Source organism: Pyxicephalus adspersus, chromosome Z (assembly GCF_032062135.1).
Source record: "Pyxicephalus adspersus chromosome Z, UCB_Pads_2.0, whole genome shotgun sequence".
NCBI lineage: Eukaryota > Metazoa > Chordata > Amphibia > Anura > Pyxicephalidae > Pyxicephalus > Pyxicephalus adspersus.
The window spans coordinates 85552711-85576729 of record NC_092871.1 but is presented as its reverse complement, the minus strand read 5'-3'; the positions used below and the strand labels follow the sequence as shown (position 1 = coordinate 85576729).

Genomic DNA, 24019 nt, shown 5'->3' with positions numbered 1-24019 from the left:
ATTGGGCAGCAGTATTCTTAGGTCAGATTATATTAATACCTATTGAACAAATAGGTCACTATTACCAGGCATGCTGGTTGGCAACCTAATGTCTACAGATATGTGGGCATTGCTGCTTGTTAATAACAACCAATATATTTGAGTATTATTGAATTGATAAATCAAAAGCATGCCTGCACCTCGTGAGGAAGAATTGTCTCTTATGTCTAATGGGTTTCAAAGAAATACAAATACCTTCAGGGTAACAAGGCTTTTTGGGAATCTGTGTGAAGAAAGCTGAACTTTTAAAGTGGCACCTGAGATGGGTGTTATATTTATACATAAAAGATATTTAAAGCTTTTCTTTTTTATCTGAGTAAAAGGAGACATTTTCAGAAAAATTCTTCACAATAATAATAGCTAAAACTTTTCATCAAGAAACGAAACACACAAATTGATCAAAATGAGGTTGAAGAAACATACCTACCTACTTTTAGTGAATCAAGGCCTTTTGGCATGATATTGTTTTCTATCTTCTAATGTGTAAAATTTGCATCTGCCTGATAAATATATATCCGAATTTAGGTGATCCTAGATGAAGTCGGTTTGCATTTTAGGTCTAAATTTACTGAAAAGACAGAAAATGCACAATGAGATAGGAATTATAGAATGCACAGTTTTGCTTTTTTTCAAAACAAATGATTTGGATCATTTGTGCAATATTGATGTAAGATTTAATGATCTTCCGGAAAATAATTGGGCTAGCTCATTGTTTTGGATTTGCCATGCCATTGTGTTTTAATTTGGGCATTTGGCTTCTCCCCTCATTTATTTAATAATGCGTTTCAATCAAAGGCTCTCCATCAAAAAGTTTGCATGTGCAATTCCAGCTTGCAACTGGGAATATCCTAGTCTACAGAGTCTTATCGGTGCCTTAATAGCTCCACAATATGTAGCAATAATTATTTTAAACTGCATAAAGAGAGGAAATAATTGCCAGTATCGCCTAGCTTTGTTCTACTTACTCCTCATACTCTGTGTTAGAGTATCCTAATTTATTACATTTCTTTTTTTTATTACAATGATTTCACTAAATCGTGAGAAAAGGTTTCTTCAGAATAACATCCAAAATGACTCACAGTACCCAGCCATAATCTACTTCCAGGTAAAACGAAAACTTTTTCTCTTTTAAAAAAAAGGGAAAAAACCTTAAGAAATTTGATGAAAAAAAGTGTGACAAAAAAGTGCAATTCTCCTCCCCCCTCTTTGTAGGATTGAATGGCTACTTCTGTCGCTGGCCCAGACATCAGACTGTGAAGCAAGAGGGGGGTGAGAGATTTAGGTGAAGCTTGTGTCCTGTGGAAGGAAGGGTGTGCACAGCTTAGGGTGAAGGGCAATGAAAAAATGCTTCAGTTGACATAGTACATCCAGTAAACCAAGTTAAAAAATCCAAATGTGATGGGAAAAATGATCCTGGACCATTTGTCGATGGTGCTGACGTCTGTCAGGTCTGGAATCTTAAGCTTTAACTTAGAAGAGCGTCGCCGGAGTCGGCAGTTGGCACGTCCACGGGTGGTTGTTAGAGGAACATGGCGCTCCAGGGGAGTCTGGCCAAAAGTGTCCCCTCTAGATGTTAGCTGCTTGCGGAACTGGATCCCTGAGGTGTCATAGGACAGGACGGAGTTCCGGGAATCACCAATACTGCTTCCCATCTCGGCAGACATCAACTCGCTGCTCATGTCAAGAGTGCTAAGAAGAATGTTTCCATAGGGGTCAACCTAGAAAGATGAACAAAGTTATCACACTCAGATGATACATACAGGAGCTGTTTTTTTATCAGGTGGTAAGACGATACATTGGCCAACTTTTCTTGCACAAGATACGGTTTTCAAATTGATTTTAAGGCCACAAAGTGAACATAGGATGCTCCTTGGCTGGAGCACTTTAGGCCTTTTGCTCATGAGGTACTCAAGAAGACACACATATTTATTGCTGGATAGAATATAAATATATATAAATGTTGGATAGAAGCGGGTCTTTCTGATGCCCAACTCTCTCGTGGTTCAAAATATAGTCAGACCAAAAACACCCCCTTTAAATCTTGCCTAAAGTAAAACAGGACAAGCATTTTGATTGCGCATTGGGCAGGAGGTGAAAGAGATGCGCAAGCATCACTCGATGTTATGAGCCTGGTGAACAATTGGGGGAATCGTGACAATTGTCCACTTGCCATGGAAAAGTGCAATGTCCAGGTCAACATGGCAGCTAGAGATGGTGCAGAATTTTGGTCAACTCACATCTAAATGGGTCTTTCAGTTTATTTTTTAGGTTCCCCAAAAAGAAGAAACAATTTTGAAACAAAATGAGATATATCAATTGCATTAATAGATAAGTGGACACATTTACATCCCTCATTGTATGAAAAGCCAAATCTTTGCCATCATCAACCAATGAAGGGTATTTATCTTTGCATGTACTGTATCTATTTCCCTATATAAATACTCAATTGTCTATCCATCTACTAATGACCATCCAACCCCAAAAGACCCTTCAGATTTGCTCATCAACCTTTATAATTTTGGTGTACTATGTTAATGGTTTGTTGTTATACACCATGCCTGAAGAAGTGGTTGCATGCTTGTGTTCAAATGTATTTCCCCTTCTTATGCTTACAATAAAGCACTTCTGCTCTTGCTGACACAAAATTGGACCTGATCTATTAAAGCTCTCCTAAGCTGGAGTGGATCCACTTTCACCAGTGAACCTGGGGGTTCCAGCAAACCTGGAATGGATCTGGTCTAGGATTGAAAACACTTGCTAACAAATAGCAAATGGCTTTCAAGAAATCCATTTCAAATTTGCTGGATCACACAGCTTCACTGATGAAAGTGTATTCTCTCTAGCCTTGGAGAGCTTTAATAAATCAGACTGAATGGCCCTGATTTATTAAAGTTCTCCAAGGCTGGAGAGAATACACTTTCAACAGTGAAGCTGGGTGATCCAGCAAATCTGGAATGAATCTGGTCCAGGATTGAAAACATTAGCTAACAAAAAGCTTTTAGGAAATCCATTACACGTTCCCAGCTTCACTGACGAAAGTGTATTCTCTCTAGCCTTGAAGAGCTTTAATAAATCAGACCCAATGTGTCTAATCCTAGGTAATCTCTAAATACCCAATATTTAATAATGCCTATGCATTACATTTTGGAGACCAGCTATTCCAACCCCAGAGGAACTATGCCCAGCTGAGATACCCCAGAGGGTTTATGTGCAGCTGTAGTGATAGATTCTGGAACTGAAATTGATAAATGTTGGTATCCAGGGTAAAGCTCATAAACATGCAACCTAAGCAGACACCAAAGGCCTAAAGGTAAGTCTTGGGGTTAGTCTTCAAAGAGATAGGTATGGGTTGAGGAGATGTTACAGGAATTATGAGCACTTTACTGAAGCTATGGACTACTGCACTTAGTACTGGCAGGAGTAAAACGCTGTGCAGTGCTGAGCCAATACAGGAGCAACCTCCGCCTAGGTGTAGAAGAGTAGTATTTTTTTTCAGGCAGCACCAACCCATGTTCCAACATTCATTTTAACAAATTAAACACCAAAAATTAGGATTATTTTCAATTTAGAGGCCGCTCCTTGCAAAGGTGCCTTACCCAGTCATTGGTGTTCAGAGAATGGATGGACAGATAGAAGTCACATGGCTAATAATTCTTCAAAAAAAAAAGGGCAATTTTCTGAATTTGGCCTGCTAAGGATTATCTTTCTCTTTATGATTGTGAACCTCTTCTGCTATAGGAGGTCCAGCACCCCAGATCTTTCTTCCCAAGGTTTATATTTCAGCTCTTGTCCCCCACTGAAAAGATTAATCCAATTCTCTGCATTTGCCCAGGGATCATCTTTAAAGGTGAGGTTTTAATGATGGCACCATTTTCCACCAAGAGTGTAAAACCCTTCACTATATAGAGCTTCCCTTCCTGCTAAGTTTCTAGGAAAATAAGTGAAGAGAATAAACATTTATGTTGTAACATTGCTTTCCAATTGATAGCACTCACCTGTTCTCTTATTCTCCTTTCTTCGTAGCGTTGTCGTTCATTAATCGATTTATTTGTTCGCTCGTTTAATTTCTTCTGCTGCTGAGGGCCCCGGCCAAAGAACACATAATTTACAAAAGCATATTCCAACAGAGCCAGGAACACAAACACGAAGCATCCCATAAGATACACATCAATAGCTTTCACATAGGGGATTTTAGGCAGGGTTTCCCTCAGGTGGGTATTGATCGTTGTCATAGTGAGTACAGTTGTCACTCCTGAAAAACAGAAGAAACACATTATGAATACTCTTTGTTCATCCTTTCCTATTTTAAAAACCTACTATTAAGTAATAGTTGTGCCAGTAGAGGACAAGTGCCTTTTGGCTCCATGAAAGTATCCCTTTCATGGAAGAAACAAAAGAAGAAAGTGTACAACCCAAAGGGTACCATAGTGCTGCTGCAGAGAGATGAGTGAATGATCTTGGGTTTAACTTGAGAGGGTTATGGCAATTGCAACCCAACATTGAACCTCACTGAGGCCAATGGAGGAAGACAAATCTTTTACTTACAAGACCACAAGTAACAAATACATAATATTCTAGGAGGCTGAAGACTGTGATCACAAATCCAAATGGGGAGCAAGTTCCAATATAATGTCCACCCTGTGTCATTGACTGCATTTCCTACTCAATCTCTGAATGGTGAATATCTCTATTCTGGGCCACCAACCCAATAGTATGGCCACCAGCCTAACCTAATTAGCAATGGTGCAGAAGACGAATGCCCCCCACCTCAGTCTAGTTTTCCACTTGATGTGCTGTTTTGGACCTGCAGTTTTATTTTTTGTCACCTACTTTCCAGTGAAACTTTTTTTTTTTTTTTTAATACATACCTAGTGCTACCCTAGCAGCAGAAGCATCATAGTTGATCCAGAAGGATACCCAAGACAATATAGTAATCAAGATAGATGGCATATAGGTTTGAAGAATGAAATATCCAATGTTTCTCTTAATACGAAAACTCAGTGACAATCGAGGATAAGAACCTGGAAAACAGAGAAAATAGATATAGATGTAATATATGAAAAATGTTCTACTGATTTTCTCTTTCTCAGTTTCGAGTCTTTTCAGCATTGGTTACATTTTTATATAGGGGAGAGGTTGGATCCCATGTCAAGTTTTCACTATCTCCCCACTTAGTTTTACCATACCACTTCTTCGACTGTTGCTCGCTCACCAGTTATGGCTGGTTCTGACTATTAGGAAATGCAATAATGTGCACAAAGTATGTGCCCCATGCATGGGCAGGATTTGGAATTTGGAGGACTATTTGAGTCTTCTCATGCCTTGCAAACATTGCTGGATCTCGGTATACCTCGCCATTTGCCCAATGTTCTTTGCCTGATTTTCATGCAATGCCCCCACCTTTTCTCCAACAACAGTCACCTGCCCTGACTTCAGACAGTCTTGGATTTGCCCTGTTGGCTGTTATGGGTAAACCACCTGTTCCTATTTGCCTCTGGTGGGGAAAACCTTGACCATGACATGATGGCACCCTGCATCAAAGTAGCTCAGCAGGCACTAAGGTTTCCGGCCCATCAATACTTGAGGGCGTGCTCTGATAAAGACCAAGTGTCACTCTGCACCTCAGGTAATCCCATCAAGGTTTCACTCTATTTGTCCAAATAATTATTGCCACCTGACCTGAATCTAATGGAAAATGTAATCTAACCAAAAATTGTGATGTAAGCAGTTGTCAAAGCACTAAGGGTTTCCATTGTCATCAGGAGTGGACCAACAACCAATGGCAAGACCAACTACTGTATACCTTGACAATGGGCCTACAACCTGATATTTACATGGGCTACAAGGGCCAGTGAGCCCATTGTCAATATTTATGATGGGCTGTCTTCTAGGTAAAAGAAAAGGAATTTTTAAACATTTAAAAAGAAAATGTGCCCAAAAACTTATTATGGTTCCCCTGGAGTATGACTGGTTGGGTTTCATTTTCAAAAAGGTAAAGAATATTGATAAAATAAAAACATTTTTCAAATCATCTTTTCTCCATGTCAATGCTTCTCACCAGTTGTAAATACAACTTTCTTAGTAACCAGTCTGGTTTCAATAATAGTGAACTGTGGCAACTCCAAGTCTGACACCCCTGTCACAGCCACTTCTTCACCCCCTTGCCAGAAGAATTCAATGTCATCCGTTGTGTAACCATCTGCAAAATAAAAATACATATATAAATGATTCTACACATCTAAATGGGCTTTAAAGGGCAACTTTGTCTCAAATTCTTCATAGAATATTGGATAAGTTAAATATTCAAATGGATAGTCAACTTGCAGTATCACAGATGGGTGCCCAATGCCAACTGCTAGGTGTCCGGGAGTGGTTAGGGTAGTTTGTATGGGATTTTTTTGGGGATTATCATTTTCTAGCATTGCAGTTGATTTGCTCAAGAACTGGATGGGTATAGGGAGGAGAAATAGTTCTTTTGTTTGTACTTCTTTCTCATAAATGCTTCTAAAGTACCCTTCAGATGCTTAAAAAACACTTACTAGATGTTTGAAAAGTGTTCCTAATCAAATCTATGAAAACTAGGAACCGGCTTTGAGACTCCTACTTCCCGTTTCATCTTTGAGATCGAACACAAAGAAGATATGTCCAATGTGGAATGTGATTGGGAATTAAACAATTCGAAAACTCCAGTGACCCACTTTTTCCATTATGAAGCCAACAAACAAAAACCTTTATGGAAGTAAAATTTGAAGGGCTATAAATGTGATTTATTTCAGAAAATTTTCCATAGTTGCCTCTTGTGTTTAGGTAGTTGAAGGCAGAGAGCACTATTACAAAGTGAAGGTAATCCAATGTCTCTATATTACAAGACACCATTTAACGTGTTTCAGGGGCCCCAGACCTCACCATTTACGAGCCACAAGCCTAACACTTTTGTGTCTTTATCTGAAGAATACCCATTATTAGTTGGTCCAACACTGATCTTAGTATGGTATTTGCAAATAAAGCCCTGATGAAGGGGACACAGGCCCTGAAACATTTTGGGACATGTCTTGCATGATGATGTGGAAATACAACTTTGACTCTCTACCTTTAACTACTTTAAACACATTGCATATGGAGACCCCCGCACTGGAAACAAATCTTGGGAAAAGAGACCTCCCTTTTTTCCCAGTTCCCTGTTTTGATTTTGATCACCCTCAGAGCTCCAGAGCTCCTATAAATACACCATTGATACTTTGCTCTGGGAAGCAGGGATCAAACAAAGACATGATATCCTTCATGAAAACACTTACAGCTTTCTATCTCCAGGGTACAGTTCTGTTGGTCCAGAGGATATCTACGTAGATCCATCATACAGGCAGCAGTCGTTGTAATTCTGTAAATAATGATAAAAAATGTTGGCAACTTGAAATGGAAACCCTGATGGAATGATAGATTTGCATAATACCAAATTACATAACAACATATTACCAAACATTGGGAGCAACATCATATTAAGGGCCATGGATTGCAACTGCATAGTACTGTCCATACGTTGGTAAGGAATGTCAAACAAATCCATACCGTCATGATAGTGTCTTTAAGGAATATAGCCCATTATGTATCTTTAAATGGGGCATGGATAGCTGATTTGTAAATTCTCTTTTCCCTGAAAATAAATTTCCACAGGCACACTCCAAAATGTTATGGAAAACCTTCCAAGAAGAGTGCAGCATCTTTTAGTCATAGGGGGAAGGAGGGGGCAACTCCATAATACCAGCCATTGGGGGTAGCTCCATATTAATGCCCATTGGGACATTCAATGATTTTGGCCTTTGATGTATCTTTAAATGGGACAAGGATAGCTGATTTTACAAATTCTCTTTCCTTCAGCATAAGGGCCTAGAAGAGTAAAGGTTGCTAAAGCCACAAGGAGAATGAAGAGGGACAACTCCATATTATTGACCATTGGTGGCAACTAAATTTAACAGCCATGTTGAACAATGCCATATTCATGGGGATGGGGGACAACTCCATATTAAGGGCCGTTGGGGTCAAATAGTACTGGCCATGCCTTGTAAGGGGATATGCAACAAACTCATACATTTAGGATGGTGTCTTCAAGGAATTTGGCCTTATCTTTTTGCTGGGCACAAATTCCCTATAAGAGTGAATAATGTTATAGCAACAAGGGGCAAGAATGGGGACAACTGCATGTTTAAGACCACTGGGGGCATCTCCATATTAACAGCAATGGACGACAATGCCATATTAAGAGTCATTGGGGGCGCTCCATATTATTGAACATTGGGGGCAACTCCATAACAACAGCCATGGAGAACAATGACATATTAACAGCCATGAGTTGCAACTTCATTGTACTGGCCATGCTTTGTAAGGGGATATCCAACAAACAGGTATCTTCAAGGATTTCGACCTATGATGTATCGTTAAACATGACAAAGATAGCTGACTTTACATATTCTCTTTTTGCTGGGCACAAATTTCCACAGGCACTCTCCAAAATTGTATAGAAAGCCCTCCTAGAAGAGTGAAGGATGTTATAGCCACAAGGGTAATATGGAGATGCCCCCAATGGTCTTTACCATGCAGTTGTCCCCCTCCTTCCCCCTTGTTGCTACACCACTATTTACTCTTCTGGGAAGACTTTCCAAAAGATATTGGAATTGCATCCAGACTCATCCATCCTTCCCACTGCTCCTCTTCTGCTGCATCTCTTTGCAGTTCTCTACACTGGCTTCCTTTTCACCTTAGAATCAAATTCAAGCTCCTGTGCTTTGCCTTTAAATCCCGCCACAGTTCTTGTCCCACTTACATTTCTGACCTGGTAAAAAAATACTCCCCTACCGCTCTCTCTGCTCCTCCAATGACCTACTAATGACTTCCTCACTCATAACCTCATCACACGCACGGATACAAGACTTCTCTAGAGCTGCCCCGACTCTCTGGAATGGTCTTCCTCCTCCTATTCGGCTTGCTCCTACTTTCTGCTCATTTAAAAGAGCGCTCAAAACCCATTTTTTCAAACGTGCCTATCCATTTTCCTCTGTCTTTTAAAACCGTCTCTACTTCCCAATACTACATATCTCTCCTCCTCTTGTGTGTTAATTCCACCACCTGTAAGCTCTTCGGGGCAGGGTCCTCTCCTCCTCCTGTGTCACTTTCTGTATTTGTTTGTCATTTGCAACCCCTATTTAATGTACAGTGCTGCAAAATATGTTTTCGCTATATAAATCATGTTTATTATTATAAATATTAATAAAATTATTAATAATAATATTAATAATAATAATAAAGGAAAAGGAGAGGGACAACCCGATTTTAAAGACCATTGGGGGTATCTCTATATTAACAACAATGGTGGACAATGACATATTATTGGTGACTGGGGCCAACTCCATAGTACTGGCCATATCTTGGAATAGAATGACCAACAAAGTCATACAGTTAGGATGATATTTCAAGGAATTGGGCCCATGTTATATCTTTAAATGGGACAAGGATAGCTGATTTTACAAATTATCTTGTGGCTGAGCAAAAAAATCCCACCGACATTCTCTAATATTTTTGAAACGCCTTCCCAGAAGAGTGAAGGATGTTACTGCCACAAAAAAGAAAGGAAGGAGACAATTCCATATTAATGGCCATGAGGGACAACTCCATATTAAAGGCCATTGGGGGCCAATTCCATATTACTAGCAATAGTTTTGTAATCGGATGTCTATCACAATGTGTATCACAAATTCCCTCCACTTGGGTGGACTAAGTTATCATGAGGGAGGCGGGAAATTAGCACATCCTGATCCACAATCAATTTTACCAGGCGTGGTCCAGCAGCGGATAATTTCTTCAAATTGGATTTATAAATATTTAGCTTAAAATACTAAGCTGCATTTTTAGCTTGCAGATGTTGTGTTAAAAATGTGACTGCTTCAAACACTAGATTCAATAATTTTACCACATTGCAGAATCAAATCTATTTTTTAATTTTTTTTTATAATTTTTTTTTTGTATTAACGCTGTGGCCTGTGAAAATCCAATTCTGTTTCTTTTTTTTTCTGTCTACAATAGAAATCAGTTTCATTTCAAGTGGAGTTAGTTTCTATGGAAACAAGAAGAAAGAGGATCGGGGAGGAGAAATTTATAAATGGGAGGCGGTGGAGAGTAAATGTAAAGGGGTGACGCAGGAAAAAGAGGAAATGAGGAAAAGCAAGGAAATTTCAGGGAATCGCCGACTCCTTGTATATTGCTCCTGGTACCGTGTACTGTGTGCGCTAAATATATCCCCGCACCGCATACAAAGGGGAGGAGTGTTACTATACATAGACGCTGCATGTCTATGGGGATACAAATACAATGCACAGTAGGAAATGCTGTAAATACATCACGAAAGGAATAAATCCCAGCAAGCACATTGCACCAAGGGTACCTAAACGGCAGCCTGCAGGATAGAAGTGGACCTTAGCTTCTATTTTGTTTGCCCCATGGGCAATTTGGCTTCCAATGACGTTAACAATGCAGATTTTTTTTGGCCACTGCACACCAACCTTGGTAGATTTCCTTTTAAATGCTATCTCATCTGCTGTATTTTCCACACTAACCACTGGCACTAGGTGTCTTCCCCCCCCCCCCCCCCCCCCCCCCCCCCCCCCCCCCCCCCTACTGTTCACCAGCCCTGGTGGCCCCTAGAAGCTTGGCTTTTACTGGCCCCTGAGGCATTATTCATTCGACTGATACCAACAATGGGCATTGCATTTTTCCTACTCCCAATAACCACTGGAACCTGGTCATTTTTTCAATTCCATTGCTCACCAACCCTGGTGGCCCTTAGTAACTTGCCTTTCGCCCGCTTTTGGGCACCATTTCTTCCATTGACTCAAATTGCTGTATGGAGTATTTGTCCACCTCCTGCTAACCATGATAGGATGATAGGTCACTTTTTGTACCCCACTTTTTGCCAACCCTGGTGTCTTTTGAGCTTGCTGTTTACTGGGCATTGGGACATTCTTCCTCCTGCTGACACCAACGATAGGGTATTTTCCCTTTTTAACACCAACCACAGGCATTGGGTTATTTTATTTCTTTATTCCCATAGCTCACTATCCTTGGTGGTCCTTAGTACCCCTGGGGTTTTATTCCTTTAGCTGACACCAATAACGGTGCAATTTTTCTCCTCTTGCTAACCATGAGTACCCGGCCATTTTGTTTTTACTCCCTTTGATAACTAATCCTGTTGACCATTAGTGGATTGCCTTTTATTGGCCTTTAATGCACTATTCCTTTTAGTGACACCAATAATGGGGCATTTTCCTCCTCCTGCATAGGTGCTGGGTCCTTTTTTAAATTTTACCAACCCTGATAGACCTTAGCATCTTGCCACTGGCCCTTGGGCATGTTTTCCTTCAATTACACCAAGGATCAATTTTCCCTCCCAGGGTAACTACATGAGCTTTTCATTTATGTCATGCACACTGCTCACCAACCCTGATGGCTCCTAGTAGCTTGCCTATCACTGATAGCACTATTACCTCTCTGATGTCAATGATGGGGTATTTCCCCCACTTCATGCTTGGTTTAATTTTTTTGCTTATGGTTATATTTATTACTCCTACTTTTCAATTTAACTAATGTATACAAGGTAGCTGTTTACAGTTCTACTAATGCCACATTGCATATCATAGATAAAATCAAATTCAGAGGCAAAAAGGGACTTTTTGGCACTTTTATTCCAATTTAAAAAAATACCATATATTAGTTTTCAATTAATGTATAAATATGTTTTCAACAAAGGTTATTTAATTAAAAAAACATGTTTAAAAACTACATACAGATAAGTCTCATTAGTTGTTTGTTCAACAAGTTTCATAGACTTATGTCTACTTCCTCAGGGACTGAATTGAGATGATGACCACTCTAAGGAGCAGAAGCATTAGCTTCAAGTAATTTTTCCTCCTGCAAACCATTAGTATGCTGTCATTTTTTTTTTTCATTTCCTCTGTTTATCAAATCTGAGGGCCCTTAGCAATCTCACCAACCATGGTGGCCCTTATTAGCTTACCTATTACTGGTCCTTGAGGAACTTTTTCCCCCACTGATGCCAATGATAAGGTATTTTCCAATCTTCATGCTAGCCATGGATTATTAATAATTTCCCCTACTGATCACCAACCATGATGGTCCTTAGTAGCTTTTGTTTCACTAGCCCCACTAGCCCTTGGGGTTCTATTTCTTTCATTGTAACCAACAATGGGACATATTTCCTCCTCTTGCTAACCTTGTACTGAGCCATTTGTTTTTTATTCCTACTGCTCACCAACCCTGATGACTATTAGTACCTTTGCTGCACTATATCTCTTACTAACACCAACAATGGGGGATCTTCCCTTGTGCTGCAAACCATAGATGCTGGATACATTTTTTACTTTTTTTACTGTTTATGAACCTTAGCAGTATGCCTTTCCCTGGTCATGTTTTTTTTTACCTTACACCAAAGAACGTTCAGTTTTACTCCTTACTCTAACCCTAGGTCCAAGGTAATTTTTTTTACTTCCACTGCTCACCAACCATGGTGGCTCTTAGTAGCTTGCCTATCACTGATCCTCGGGACACTATTTCCTCCATTGATGCCAATGACAGGGTATTTCCCCCTCTTCATGCTAGCCATAGGCCCTAGGTTATTTTTTATTTCTTCTACTGCTCACCAACCTTTTAGGTCCTTAGAAGCTTACCTCACACCTACCCTTGGGGCACTATTTCTTCCACTGACAGCAGCAATGGGGCATTTTTCCATTTTCCATCCATTTTCCATCCAAACCATGCGTGTTAAGTTTTTTTTCTTCCTCATTTAATACCCCTGGTTACTATTGATAGCTTGTCTTTTATTGGCCTTTGATTTACAATTCATCTTACTGATACCAACAATGGGAAATTTTTCCTCCTGCAAACCATGGGTGCTGGGTCATTTTTACTAAAACTTTGTACCAGCCCTGATGTTTCTTAGCCCCTTATCTTTCACTGGTCCCTAAGCATTTTTTCCTCAACTTACACAGATAATTGTTCTCTTTTTTCCCTCAAGGTAACTAGAGGTGCTAGGTAATTATTTTTACTCACATTGCCTATCAACCCTGGTGGGCCTTAGTAGCTTGCCTTTTACTGGTGCCTGGGGCACTTTTTCTCCCACTGACAATTCTGGGGGATTTTTTTTACTCCCACTAATCAATGATGCCATGGCATTTTCTACTCGCACTTGTCACAGTATCCCCCCCATGCCTAAACTAGTCTATTGTTTAGAAAGTCTGAGGGGCACTACAATGTCCCTTAAAGCATATCTGAACCCAAGCCTACCCATGCAGCACAAAGTCCTTAGATTTTTTGGAGGAGCATCATTGTCACCCTAGTAGAAGAATACAAAACACCTATTCTCCACTTCCCCATAACCTAGAGAGGGAGTTATGTAGTCCACAAAAGTAGCAAAGAATTATGTAATAGATTAGAATACACAGACAAAGACTACATTTACACCTCTACCCAGATATGGAACACTGGTATAGTATATAATAGAAGCCTTGTTTGTTTTTTAGGCTGATAAGTGTGCAATGTGGACATTTACTCCCATTGGTGAGGTCAGGTACTGATGGATGAGAAGACCTGGCTTACCATTCTAATTTATCGCTAAGGTGTTCACTAGGATTGAGGTTAGGGCTCAGGACATTCGAGTTCCTCCACACCAAACTGGTGACCCCATGTCTTTATGGAGCTGGCTTTGTACCCGGGGGCACAGTCATGGGGGAACAGAAAAGGGGCTTCACCAAACTGTGACCAAAAGGCTGGAAGAACACAATTGTCTGCAATGTCTTTGTATGATGGAGGATTACTAGGACCTTCACATGAGACACCTGAACACCATTATTAGAAGAGAAATCCATATACTTTTGCATATATGACCATTGAATGGTCATGTGTCTCCACAAATATTTAGCTACATAGTGTATATTTTCTCATTGTGCTTTTTTGTCCTATCTGGCATAGCCTAAGTTGAGTTTGAGCTATTGTTGGCCTTACAGTGGCAATACTTTGTCTTTGCAACGCCAGCAGAGCATTTTAGTGGTGCATAACATAGTAAAAAAAATACCATACATTAGTTTTCAATTAATGTATACATATGTTTTCAACCAATGGTATTTAATTAAAAAAACATGTTTAAAAACTACATACAGATAAGTCTCAATAGTTGTTTGTTCAACACGTTTCATAGACTTATGTCTACTTCCTCAGGGACTGAATTAAGATGATAACCATAAAAAATCCTCTCTAAGGAGCAGAAGCATTAGCCTCAAGTAATTTTTCCTCCTCCTGCAGTTAGTATGCTGTCTTTTTTTTCACTTGAGTTGAGTTTGTTGAGTTTGAGCTATTGTTGGCCTTACAGTGGCAATACTTTGTCTTTGCAACGCTAGCAGAGCATTTTAGTGGTGCATACCATAGTAAAAAATACTCTGACGTTCCTAGCCATGCTTAGGATGCATTTTTAAATATCTGAAGCAATACCCTGAGCATTTAGGCAGATCGGGAATGACAGTATTAGTTTTCCTATTATCACTATTCATATTCTATATACTGTATGTGTTTAAGAGATAAGAAGTTGAACTAAGGGTGTAACAATATTTGTTGATCCTTGCAAAATTGCAAGTATATGAATTTGCATAACTTGGTTCACCTGACTGAGATGCTATCATTTTATGTGGAATTGGAGAGAGTGCAGAGAAGGGCAACTAAACTAATAAAAGGAATGGGGGAGCTCAGCTATGAGGAGAGATTAGCTGAACTGAATCTATTCCCCCTTGAGAAGAGAAGTATAAGGGGGGATATGATCACCCTGTTTAAATATATAAATGGTCCATATAGAGAACTCTTGTCCCAATTATTTACTTTAAGATCCTTACAAAGCACAAGGGGGCGCTCTTTGTGTCTGGAGGAAAAGAAGTTTAATCTCCGGATAAGGAAGGGATTCTTCACTGTAAGGTCTGTGAAAATGTGGAATCAGCTCCCTCAGGAAGTAGTTTCAGGAAGTTCTATAGATTGCTTTAAGAAAAAGCTGGATGATTTCTAGAAGCACAGAATATAACTGGGGATTAAAGCTTAAGTAAAGATAACAGAGACTTTTGATCCAGGGAATATCCGATTGCCTCATTGAAGGAATTTCTTTCCCTTGCTGGTGCCAGGGTTTTTTTTGCCTTTCTCTGGATTACCAAGTCCATAGGGTTTTATCTGGAATATGTTTATTTGCCTAGTAGTTGAACATGATGGATTTTTTTTTATCCTGACTAACTGATGTAACTATGTAGTTGACTTGTTTTGCAGAATTCAAGGAACTCCCAATAGCTCTTAATGGCCAATGACTCACCTTAGCCCATACAGTACTGTACCATCTGGATGCAATCTTATCATTCGATTCTTGACTGTAACTCCATGTAGAAATGATTTTTTGTCATTCAGAAAATATGTATCTGGGAGCCAAAGCTGGTCAGCCACTCTATTATCCAGTGTGAGATTCAGGGGGAGGGCAGTATAGGCCAAACGCTTATCACGCCAACTCTGCTGGAAATACATGGTGATGGTATAGTCCTGAAACAGAAAAAAAGGATCAATCAATCAAAGGGAAATAATCCACCCTGCAAAATGCATGAAAGTATTGAATCCGGTGGATCGCGAACATGTCAGACTATGCCTTTCTTAAATTGAGAAGAGGTCACCACAGTTGTCACTGCAACATGTATCCTACCAGATAAGCAAATCACACCAACTAAAGAGACTATCCCATCCATGCAAAACAAATCAGATGAATAAAAAACATCCAAGATTTGGTTTGGTTCAGTTTGTAGGGACTGAACATTGGGGATGAGACCAACTCTGAAACCACAAGCCAATGAGAAGTCTCACCGCCATTTTCAATCATAGCAAATATTTGTGGCCATAATGAGTGAATTCTCTCCCCCCTTGATACATACATCATTATTTCATCTAAACCAGCCTTTCTACCCCTGCGGAACCCTTGAAATAATTTTTAGGTCTCAGGAAACCCCTATAAAAATCAATTTTTGGGGGGCAATGGTTAAAACCAATAAATTGGGGATCAGTGGGAATAAAGTCTCCTAAACCGATGGTCAATGGGAAGAATGCCCTCCCCTCCTATGTTAGTGATAGAAAACCATCTTTATAGACAACTAAAAAGAGACATGCAGCTGGCTCCACCAAATGGCATTGGCTCCCAGGACTTTGAAGACATCATCAAATAGGAGGTCAATTGGTCAATGTTCAATTGTTCCCTTGTAAACATTTGAGGAACCTTGGTTGAGAATTGATGATCTAAACCAGTGGTTGCAATTGTTTCAGACCTCATAGACCACTAAATTCACAACTTTAAATCAGGGGGAGCAGTGTGTCACTCACTCTCCCATTGCAGGCTCAGACCTGCTTGCTAAACATCTTGGGGGACCATCAGTTGGCGACCGTTGATCTAAACTATCTACATCATTATATAGTTTAGAAAAGAGGAAAAGCAGGCTTGTTGTGCAAACTTCAATAAGACAAAATTTGTTTAATATGTAGTGTCAAAATAAAGGTTATTAAGATATGTAGTGGGCTTCCTATAATAAGATATCATACCGATGTTACACCACAAAGATTACAGAACATAATATCAATTGTTATAATCATTAACGGTGTCCTGTGACCCAACGCGTTTCGCACATAGGCTTCATCAGATGATGAAGAGACATTGCATTAATACATCATAATAGGAAAAGTCACAATTTGGTAGACAATATAAATATAAAATATACATACCATGATCATGGTATAGCAAAAATGTACATTCCCTAACCTTGGGTTTTCCTTTTGGACCTTGTTTCCTTTTCTATGATTATCTACATCATTACTTAATAGGTCCATGGATAACATCAGTTCTGTCAATGCTTTAGTCTAAAAAGCATCAAGATTCATAATACAAAGGCAAAGACATTTCAAAAGCATCATAAAGGAAAACCATTGACACAAGCCCAAAGCCCATTGGCATAAGTCCTTAAGATGGCAAGAGATAATAAAGGTGAAGAGCTGTTTAGGGATAGCCAGGTAATGTGGTCTTCCTCTCATTCACTGAGTACCTGTGTACAAAGCCAATTTTACTAAAACATGTCTAAGGACTTAAGCTATAATGTCCTTCAGCCTAAAATTCCTGTACATTAGGGTTTTATGGGCTCAGATTATAGGCATCCTGCTACGATTGAGGTGCTTATATTGGTGGAAAGAATGAAGACTGACATAGAAATTTTTGCCCAACTCGACCAGTCACTGAGAGTTTTGTTGAGTTGTGTCAACTAAGAAAGGATGTGAAAATTTTGATCAACCATCTAAAGGTGTCTTTTGATTTTGTGTAGGCTCATATAGAATAAGGGTCTTTTCCAATGGGCCCTGTCTATAGGACCTGTGTTAAAGCGGAACTAAATTAAAAATTAAAAAAAAAACTCACTTATCGCCAGATCCCTCAATTCTGTCTGAAATGTCTTCAATTGGGTCCCACGCTATTCTGTTATCCATATTTGTCCTCCCTGGTCACCGCTATTTTCGTCCTTCTTCCAGCTTCTGGCTACGTCACCGGATCTCTCTCACTGCACATGTGTGAGATCGGCATGTCTTTCCTCTCAATGTAATAAACTGTCCCTTCTGCGCATACCTGAGATTGGGCATGTGCAGGAGGCGCAGCCAGGAGCCTCATGGGATGCGTGACATAGGTATCCCAGGAGGCTTTGTGCTCCAATTCTACAGCGATCAAGAGAGAAAGGAAAGGGGCTTTACCTTCTTTTTTTTTTTAAATAAAAAAAGGGTTGTTTTAGCAAAAAAAAAATGGGATAACATTTTTACTTTTTACGTAAAAGGGTTGTCTTCCATTTTTTATGTAAAGTAAACATTTTGGTTATAGGTCTGCTTTAATGGTCTGTTGCATTTATGTTTCATGACAGGAGGGTATATCCAGGGGACCAAGATGACTATTATCGGGAGAAAGCGCCCTATTTCATGTACAGCGCTGTGTAATATATTGGCACTATATATATATTGTTTATTATTATTAATATTAATAATAAAAATAATAATAATATTAATAATAATAACTTAAGTATTCCCTGGCGAAGATAAGGGAGAGCACAGTTAAAGCTGTTATAAAACATTGCAAAAAGGATCCTAATCTCATGGAACTACTGTTCCTGGTGATGTTATATGAAGAATCATGGGTCTGTTTTGTATTAAAAATGGAGTGCGATTGCTCTTCCTCTGGGTCATTGTGACAATTTCACTACTTTTAAATGCTTATCAACTATCAAGAGACTTGAGAAAGACAAATATAAGTATCCTAATCTGTGGTCTGGAAAAATTGGATTTAATCTAATACCTATCTGGGTATCTTGCGCTCTTAATCCTCTCTACTGTAGTTCAACCGGTAACAAAATATATTTTCCAAAAAATATATTAGATATGATATTTACTATTATGTATATAGTACTGGCATATTACAAATTATGCAGTGCTTTACAAAGTCATGTCACTAACTGTCGTTCATAGGATTTGAATTTCTTGATGAACCATCTAAACATGTCTTTTGACTCTGGGATTTTTATTTTTGAGTGTAGGTCCACATAGAATAATGGGTTTTCTCCTAGGCCCCATCCATGTGCTTTGTGTTAATAGTGTTAATATATGTTAGTATATGTATTAATATAGTTAATATATGTTTCATGCCTAGTGGGTATATCCAGGTTACTAGGATGACTATTACCTGGAATAAAAGCGGCCTATTTCATGTACAGCACTGCGTAATATTCTGGTGTTATATAAATACTGTTTAATATTAATATTAATTCTTTCAGTGATCTCTGCTGAAGATAGGGGAGAGCAGACCTAAAGCTGTTATAAAACACTGCAAGAAGGTATTCCAATCTCATGAAACTATTGTTTCTCGTGTTGCTATAGGAAGAGACATGGGTCGGTATTGTATTAGGAATGGATCGCGATTCCTCTGGATCATTGTGACAATGTCACTGGTTTTAAATGGTTATCAACTATCAAGAGGCTTGAGAAAGACAAATAAAAGCACCTTAAATTGTGCTCTGGATGGATTCAATCTACTACCACCCTGGGTATCTTGCGCTCTTTCCATCTCTACTGTAGTTCAACCAGCAACAAAATATATTTCACAATATAGACATTATAAATATTAGTATTTATATAGTACTGAAATATTACAAATCAATTTATAAAGTCCATAGTCATGTGACTAGCTGTCCCTCAAAGTGGCTCGCAATCTAATATCCCCACCATAGTCATATGTCTTTATTACAGTCTAAGTTTAATTTGGGGGGGAACCTAACTGCACGTTTTGGGGATGTTGAAGGAAACCGGAGTACTCAGAGAAAACCAACACAAATACAGAGAGAACCTGAAAACTTCATGCTCCCTTGCGAACCTAGGACCCAGCGCAGCAAAGACCAGAGTGTTAACCTCTGAGCTACTGTGCCACCTTTTTATTTATTTTCAAGTGATTGGTGCCAATTTTAAATTAAGTAGACCCAACCTTGAGAGTGGGTTACCCAAGAGAGTTGGTACTGGTACATACATAGATGTCATTCTACTACAACACCTTTTGGAGCGTAGTGCTACATATGGTTTGACCAATTTGGTATTAGGCTTAAGTTTCCTGCAAAAAGCCTTGACACCAACCCTACTGAACACCATTTGTAAGCCAGGTCATCCAAAAAAAAGTTTCACTTTTAAAAATCTACAAACTAGAGTGTCAGAAAAGGGGCAGGTGATATCACTTCTGAAATTTTCCCTCCTACCTGCCTGATCACTTAAGTTATCGGGCAAAAACCTGGATATCCGGCAATCCTGGCTTTGCCTGCATGTGCCAGGAATGAATGAAAATCATTTGGCTTCCCGAATCAATATGGCCAAAGACTGTCTACAGGAAGAGAAGAAAGAAGAAGATGGCGGTGCACTTGCAAGGGAGGGAATGAGGACAGGTGAGTATCGTAAAATGTAGATTGAAAAAAAGATTGGTAAAACATTACATTTGCAAAGTTACTTGCAATTTATTGATTAGGATACTTTAATGACGGCCAGCATAAAAAGATATACCCATAAACTGAGGATTAGCTTTGTTCGATATTTGTTAGTTGGTTTTTTGTAAATGAAACAAACCAACAACAAATGTATTTATTTAATCTTCATTGCATTAGGGAAAAAAATCATTATGCCTTAGTGGCAGCCAGGGTAAACAGGGACAATTTATGAAATGTATTTTTTATAGTGACTGATAAAAGGAAGATGATGAGTGAAAATGGTCCCCAGGATAAACTATGCTTGTGCCTTTGACAAATAAAGCTTCAATGCACTCAAAGAACCAGCCAGAGAGTAATCACCAAATAGCTCTGGGAATCTTTTAAATATGGGGTTCTTTGTGAACTCATCATGAGTGGCCTTGAAATAAAAGGAAGGACAAGAGCGGGAGAAGATTGAAAGAATAGGACACAAACATGTAAGAACTTCTGAAGAGCTGAATGAGCTACACTTACTATTTAAAAGAGAATGTCCCCCAAGCTTGGTGAATTGAGCAATTTGCCTATTTTGTATGCTTGCTCTAGGAGTGGATTGGCCATTATTGGAAAGTATGCAATTTTTAGGCTTATGGTTTGTGTGAACACCTAGATCCATGCAACCCAGATCTTTGTCTGAACATCCAGATCCCTCTCTATTATTTACTCATTGACAGAGGCACTTCATTTGTATTGTATTGTATGATGCAGCCAGAATTTCAGCCCCCAAGTCTTCCCTGTGACACCCTCAGCTTACAGAAAAATATAAGGAGATTTACATGATTTTAGTTTTCTGTACCAGATTATGGTCTACCCTTCATTTTTGAGTTTCTATGATTTGATTGAGGTCTGAATATCTGCTGTGGGTTGTAGTCTGTGGACCTTATTCATGTAATAAATGGTCAGGGAACACTTAAAAAACTCAGACCAAGAACATGCTCATACATTTATATCATAGCGTGAGATCTCGACCATGGCTTCCATTTTAACTCAGAATCAAATCCAAGCTCCTGTGCTTTGCCTTCAAATCCCTCCACAGCTCTTGTCCGACCTACCTACCTGATACACAAATCTCTCCACAGCTCCTCCCCCACCTACCTACCTGATACACAAATCTCTCCACAGCTCCTCCCCCACCTACCTACCTGATACACAAATCCCTCCACAGTTCTTGTCCCACCTACCTACCTGATACACAAATCCCTCCACAGTTCTTGTCCCACCTACCTACCTGATACACAAATCCCTCCACAGAAATCCCTCCACAGCTCCTCCCCCACCTACCTACCTGATACACAAATCCCTCCACAGCTCCTCCCCCACCTACCTACCTGATACACAAATCCCTCCACAGCTCCTCCCCCACCTTCCTGTACTTTTTTGTGTCCCAGGATTCAATACAATCACAGGATAAATTGAAGGTTCTGCATTTCTGGCACCTCCAATGTTCCCTCAAAACAAATGGACTTAAAACCAGGCCCATCTCAACCTTTTAACCCCGAAGAACATTAAAATGTATCCTTCAGGAACCCCTAAAAAAAAACAAGACATTGGGGATCAGTGGGGAAATTAGCCCCTTACATCGGTGGTCAGTGGAAAGATTGCTCAGCCTTTCTTTGGTGTATAGACAACTAAAAACATCATTAGAGTCAAGCATATGGCTCTACCAAGGTTTGTCCCCAGAACTATGCACACATCACCACATGGGAGGTCAATCAGCCACAATTTGAGAAACCCCCCCAAAGTCTTTGAAGGAATCCTGTGGTTCCACCTGGTTGGAAATGGCTGCTCAATACTTTTTATTCGTAACAAATGAGATGGGAATGGGAGAAGCTTCCCTGGCTAGTCTTCAATTTTATTCTTTTGCACCATGAAAAAATGTAAGGACAGTACAGTGGGCTACTTTGCAGCACAGAGAAATGTTTAGGTATTGTATGAAATTAAAAAAAAACACTTTTAATAAATATTCAAGAATTATAAAAAACATAAAAAATGAAAGTAACAGAGGTAAATACACTGTATTCTTTAACAAAGTTTTTACAAACGTGTATCAGGAATCAAAGGGACAGAGAAGTTGGGTCTCATCCTGACTCGTTTCACCCATGTGGGCTTCTTCAGGGGATAATATAGACCTTAAAATGATAGCTATTATACATGTTTATATTTCTGTTCTTCCCATTTTTTATGGTTTTTATAATTCTTGTATATTTAAAAAAAGTGTAATTTTAATTTCATACAATACCTAAACATTTCTCTGCTGCAAAGTAGCCTACTGTGCTGTTCTTACATTTTCTCATAAGTTGATAAGTTGTCCCTATTCAGACAATTGAGTGGGTTATATAAACTTACATTATTATAAGGAGGTTGATGACACATATTTGTTCCCAATATAATCATTTTTTGGACCATACCAATTACATTGGATTATTGAAACTTGCATATGCTTTGAACTGAAATTATGAAAACGTGACTCACCATGTTGACCTCTGAAATCTGGTCAATGCTGGAAATATGGATACTCATCCCCACACTGACTGGAGCACCTGTAAAACATATTAGGGATTAGAATGTCATGAAAATGATGGACCAATCTATATCTGTAGTGGTGCTACAATGTATTAACTTTGCATTGCATTAGAAATCAAGGATGTGTTACAGAACGCATGTACATGAACACTAACTGAATGACATCCATATTATACACCAGCCACTTCCTCTCTACTTGACTCCACTGATGGCTGCATGGATCAAAATGTCTTTCTTGAAGGTGACAACAGCAGACCACACGTGTATGTTGAAATTCCAACTTGAAGTCTCCATGTGACAACACAAGAACACAATTAGGATAAATGAGGAAAGTGTTGTTGCCCTGTACTAGGAAGTGCACACAGTACTGAAGATCTGGCAGCAGCCCACTCTCTTTGACAGTGAAGAGGTTACCATCAGGATGTTAATCCTATGGAAGTCATAGATTACAAATCTTCCAAAACCTAATAAAGAACGAGATAGCATTTTCAGCAAGTCCCCTGAAGAAGGCTAATAGCGAAACGCGTAAGATAGAGAAGTTTTGTGCAATTTTTCATAATATTATCCGGCTGCCTCTGTATACTGATTAGGCAGACTCTCCCAGTGAAATTGAACTGCCCATATTATATTGTAACATGTTGTTGTGACAATTGTCCTCTTAGCCATGATTGTAGATAATTTACAACATTGTATGACATTTCAATTTCAGCTTATTCTGTTGTTATACTTATGTATTGCTCTACTAGTAAGTGCCCGAATGAAGACCTTCATGGAGGGATCCCCAGGGATTATTTCAATAAAAATGAACCTGTGCTCATGTCATGCACACCAAAGTTTCTACAGATTATTTGACACAAGGCCTCAATAAACTCCATATCTGTAAGAATTGTGGAGGAACACAATTCCAAGATTCATAATACAGGCACCACTTTTGTTCTGAGTGGTTGGTAGCTTACCAGCTTCCTAATGGAAACACACACTGGGTGTTTCTAAACTGCTCGAAACCACAGAAAACCCAACTTTAGAGTTCATCTTGGGGAAACTTTCAGAAATAATTTCTTCACAGTACAGGCAGCTAGAGAGGGTAGTGATGGATTGATTTAAAGATATTGTATGATTTTGTTTAAAGGAAAACCTTAGCTTTTAGCCCCTTCCTTGCTTGTTTGTCAAGAGAGGCACGTAGCCGTAAGAATTAGGCGCAGTGCCTACATGACCGGGTGCTGGGGCCTAGCCCAGAGCTTTTAAGGGGTTAAGAAAAAGGGTAGTGTTGCCAGAGGGGGCTGGGCTAGTGTACAACGTGGGAGAGGAGG

General features: G+C 39.3%; 1 protein-coding gene across 1 annotated transcript in view; it reads right to left on the bottom strand.

Moving 5' to 3' along the window:
- Positions 1-1019: 1019 nt before the first annotated feature.
- LOC140342969 (gamma-aminobutyric acid receptor subunit beta-4-like) overlaps positions 1020-24019 on the bottom strand; it is a 58674-nt gene continuing 35674 nt past the window's right edge. The window contains exons 3-9 of the mRNA XM_072429369.1: positions 22659-22726; positions 15443-15663; positions 7335-7417; positions 6098-6238; positions 4908-5060; positions 4035-4291; positions 1020-1757 (exon numbers count right to left, since the gene is read on the bottom strand). Coding sequence (XP_072285470.1) covers positions 1389-1757; positions 4035-4291; positions 4908-5060; positions 6098-6238; positions 7335-7417; positions 15443-15663; positions 22659-22726 — 1292 coding nt within the window. The 3' untranslated portion in view covers positions 1020-1388. The remainder of the gene's footprint in view (positions 1758-4034; positions 4292-4907; positions 5061-6097; positions 6239-7334; positions 7418-15442; positions 15664-22658; positions 22727-24019) is intronic.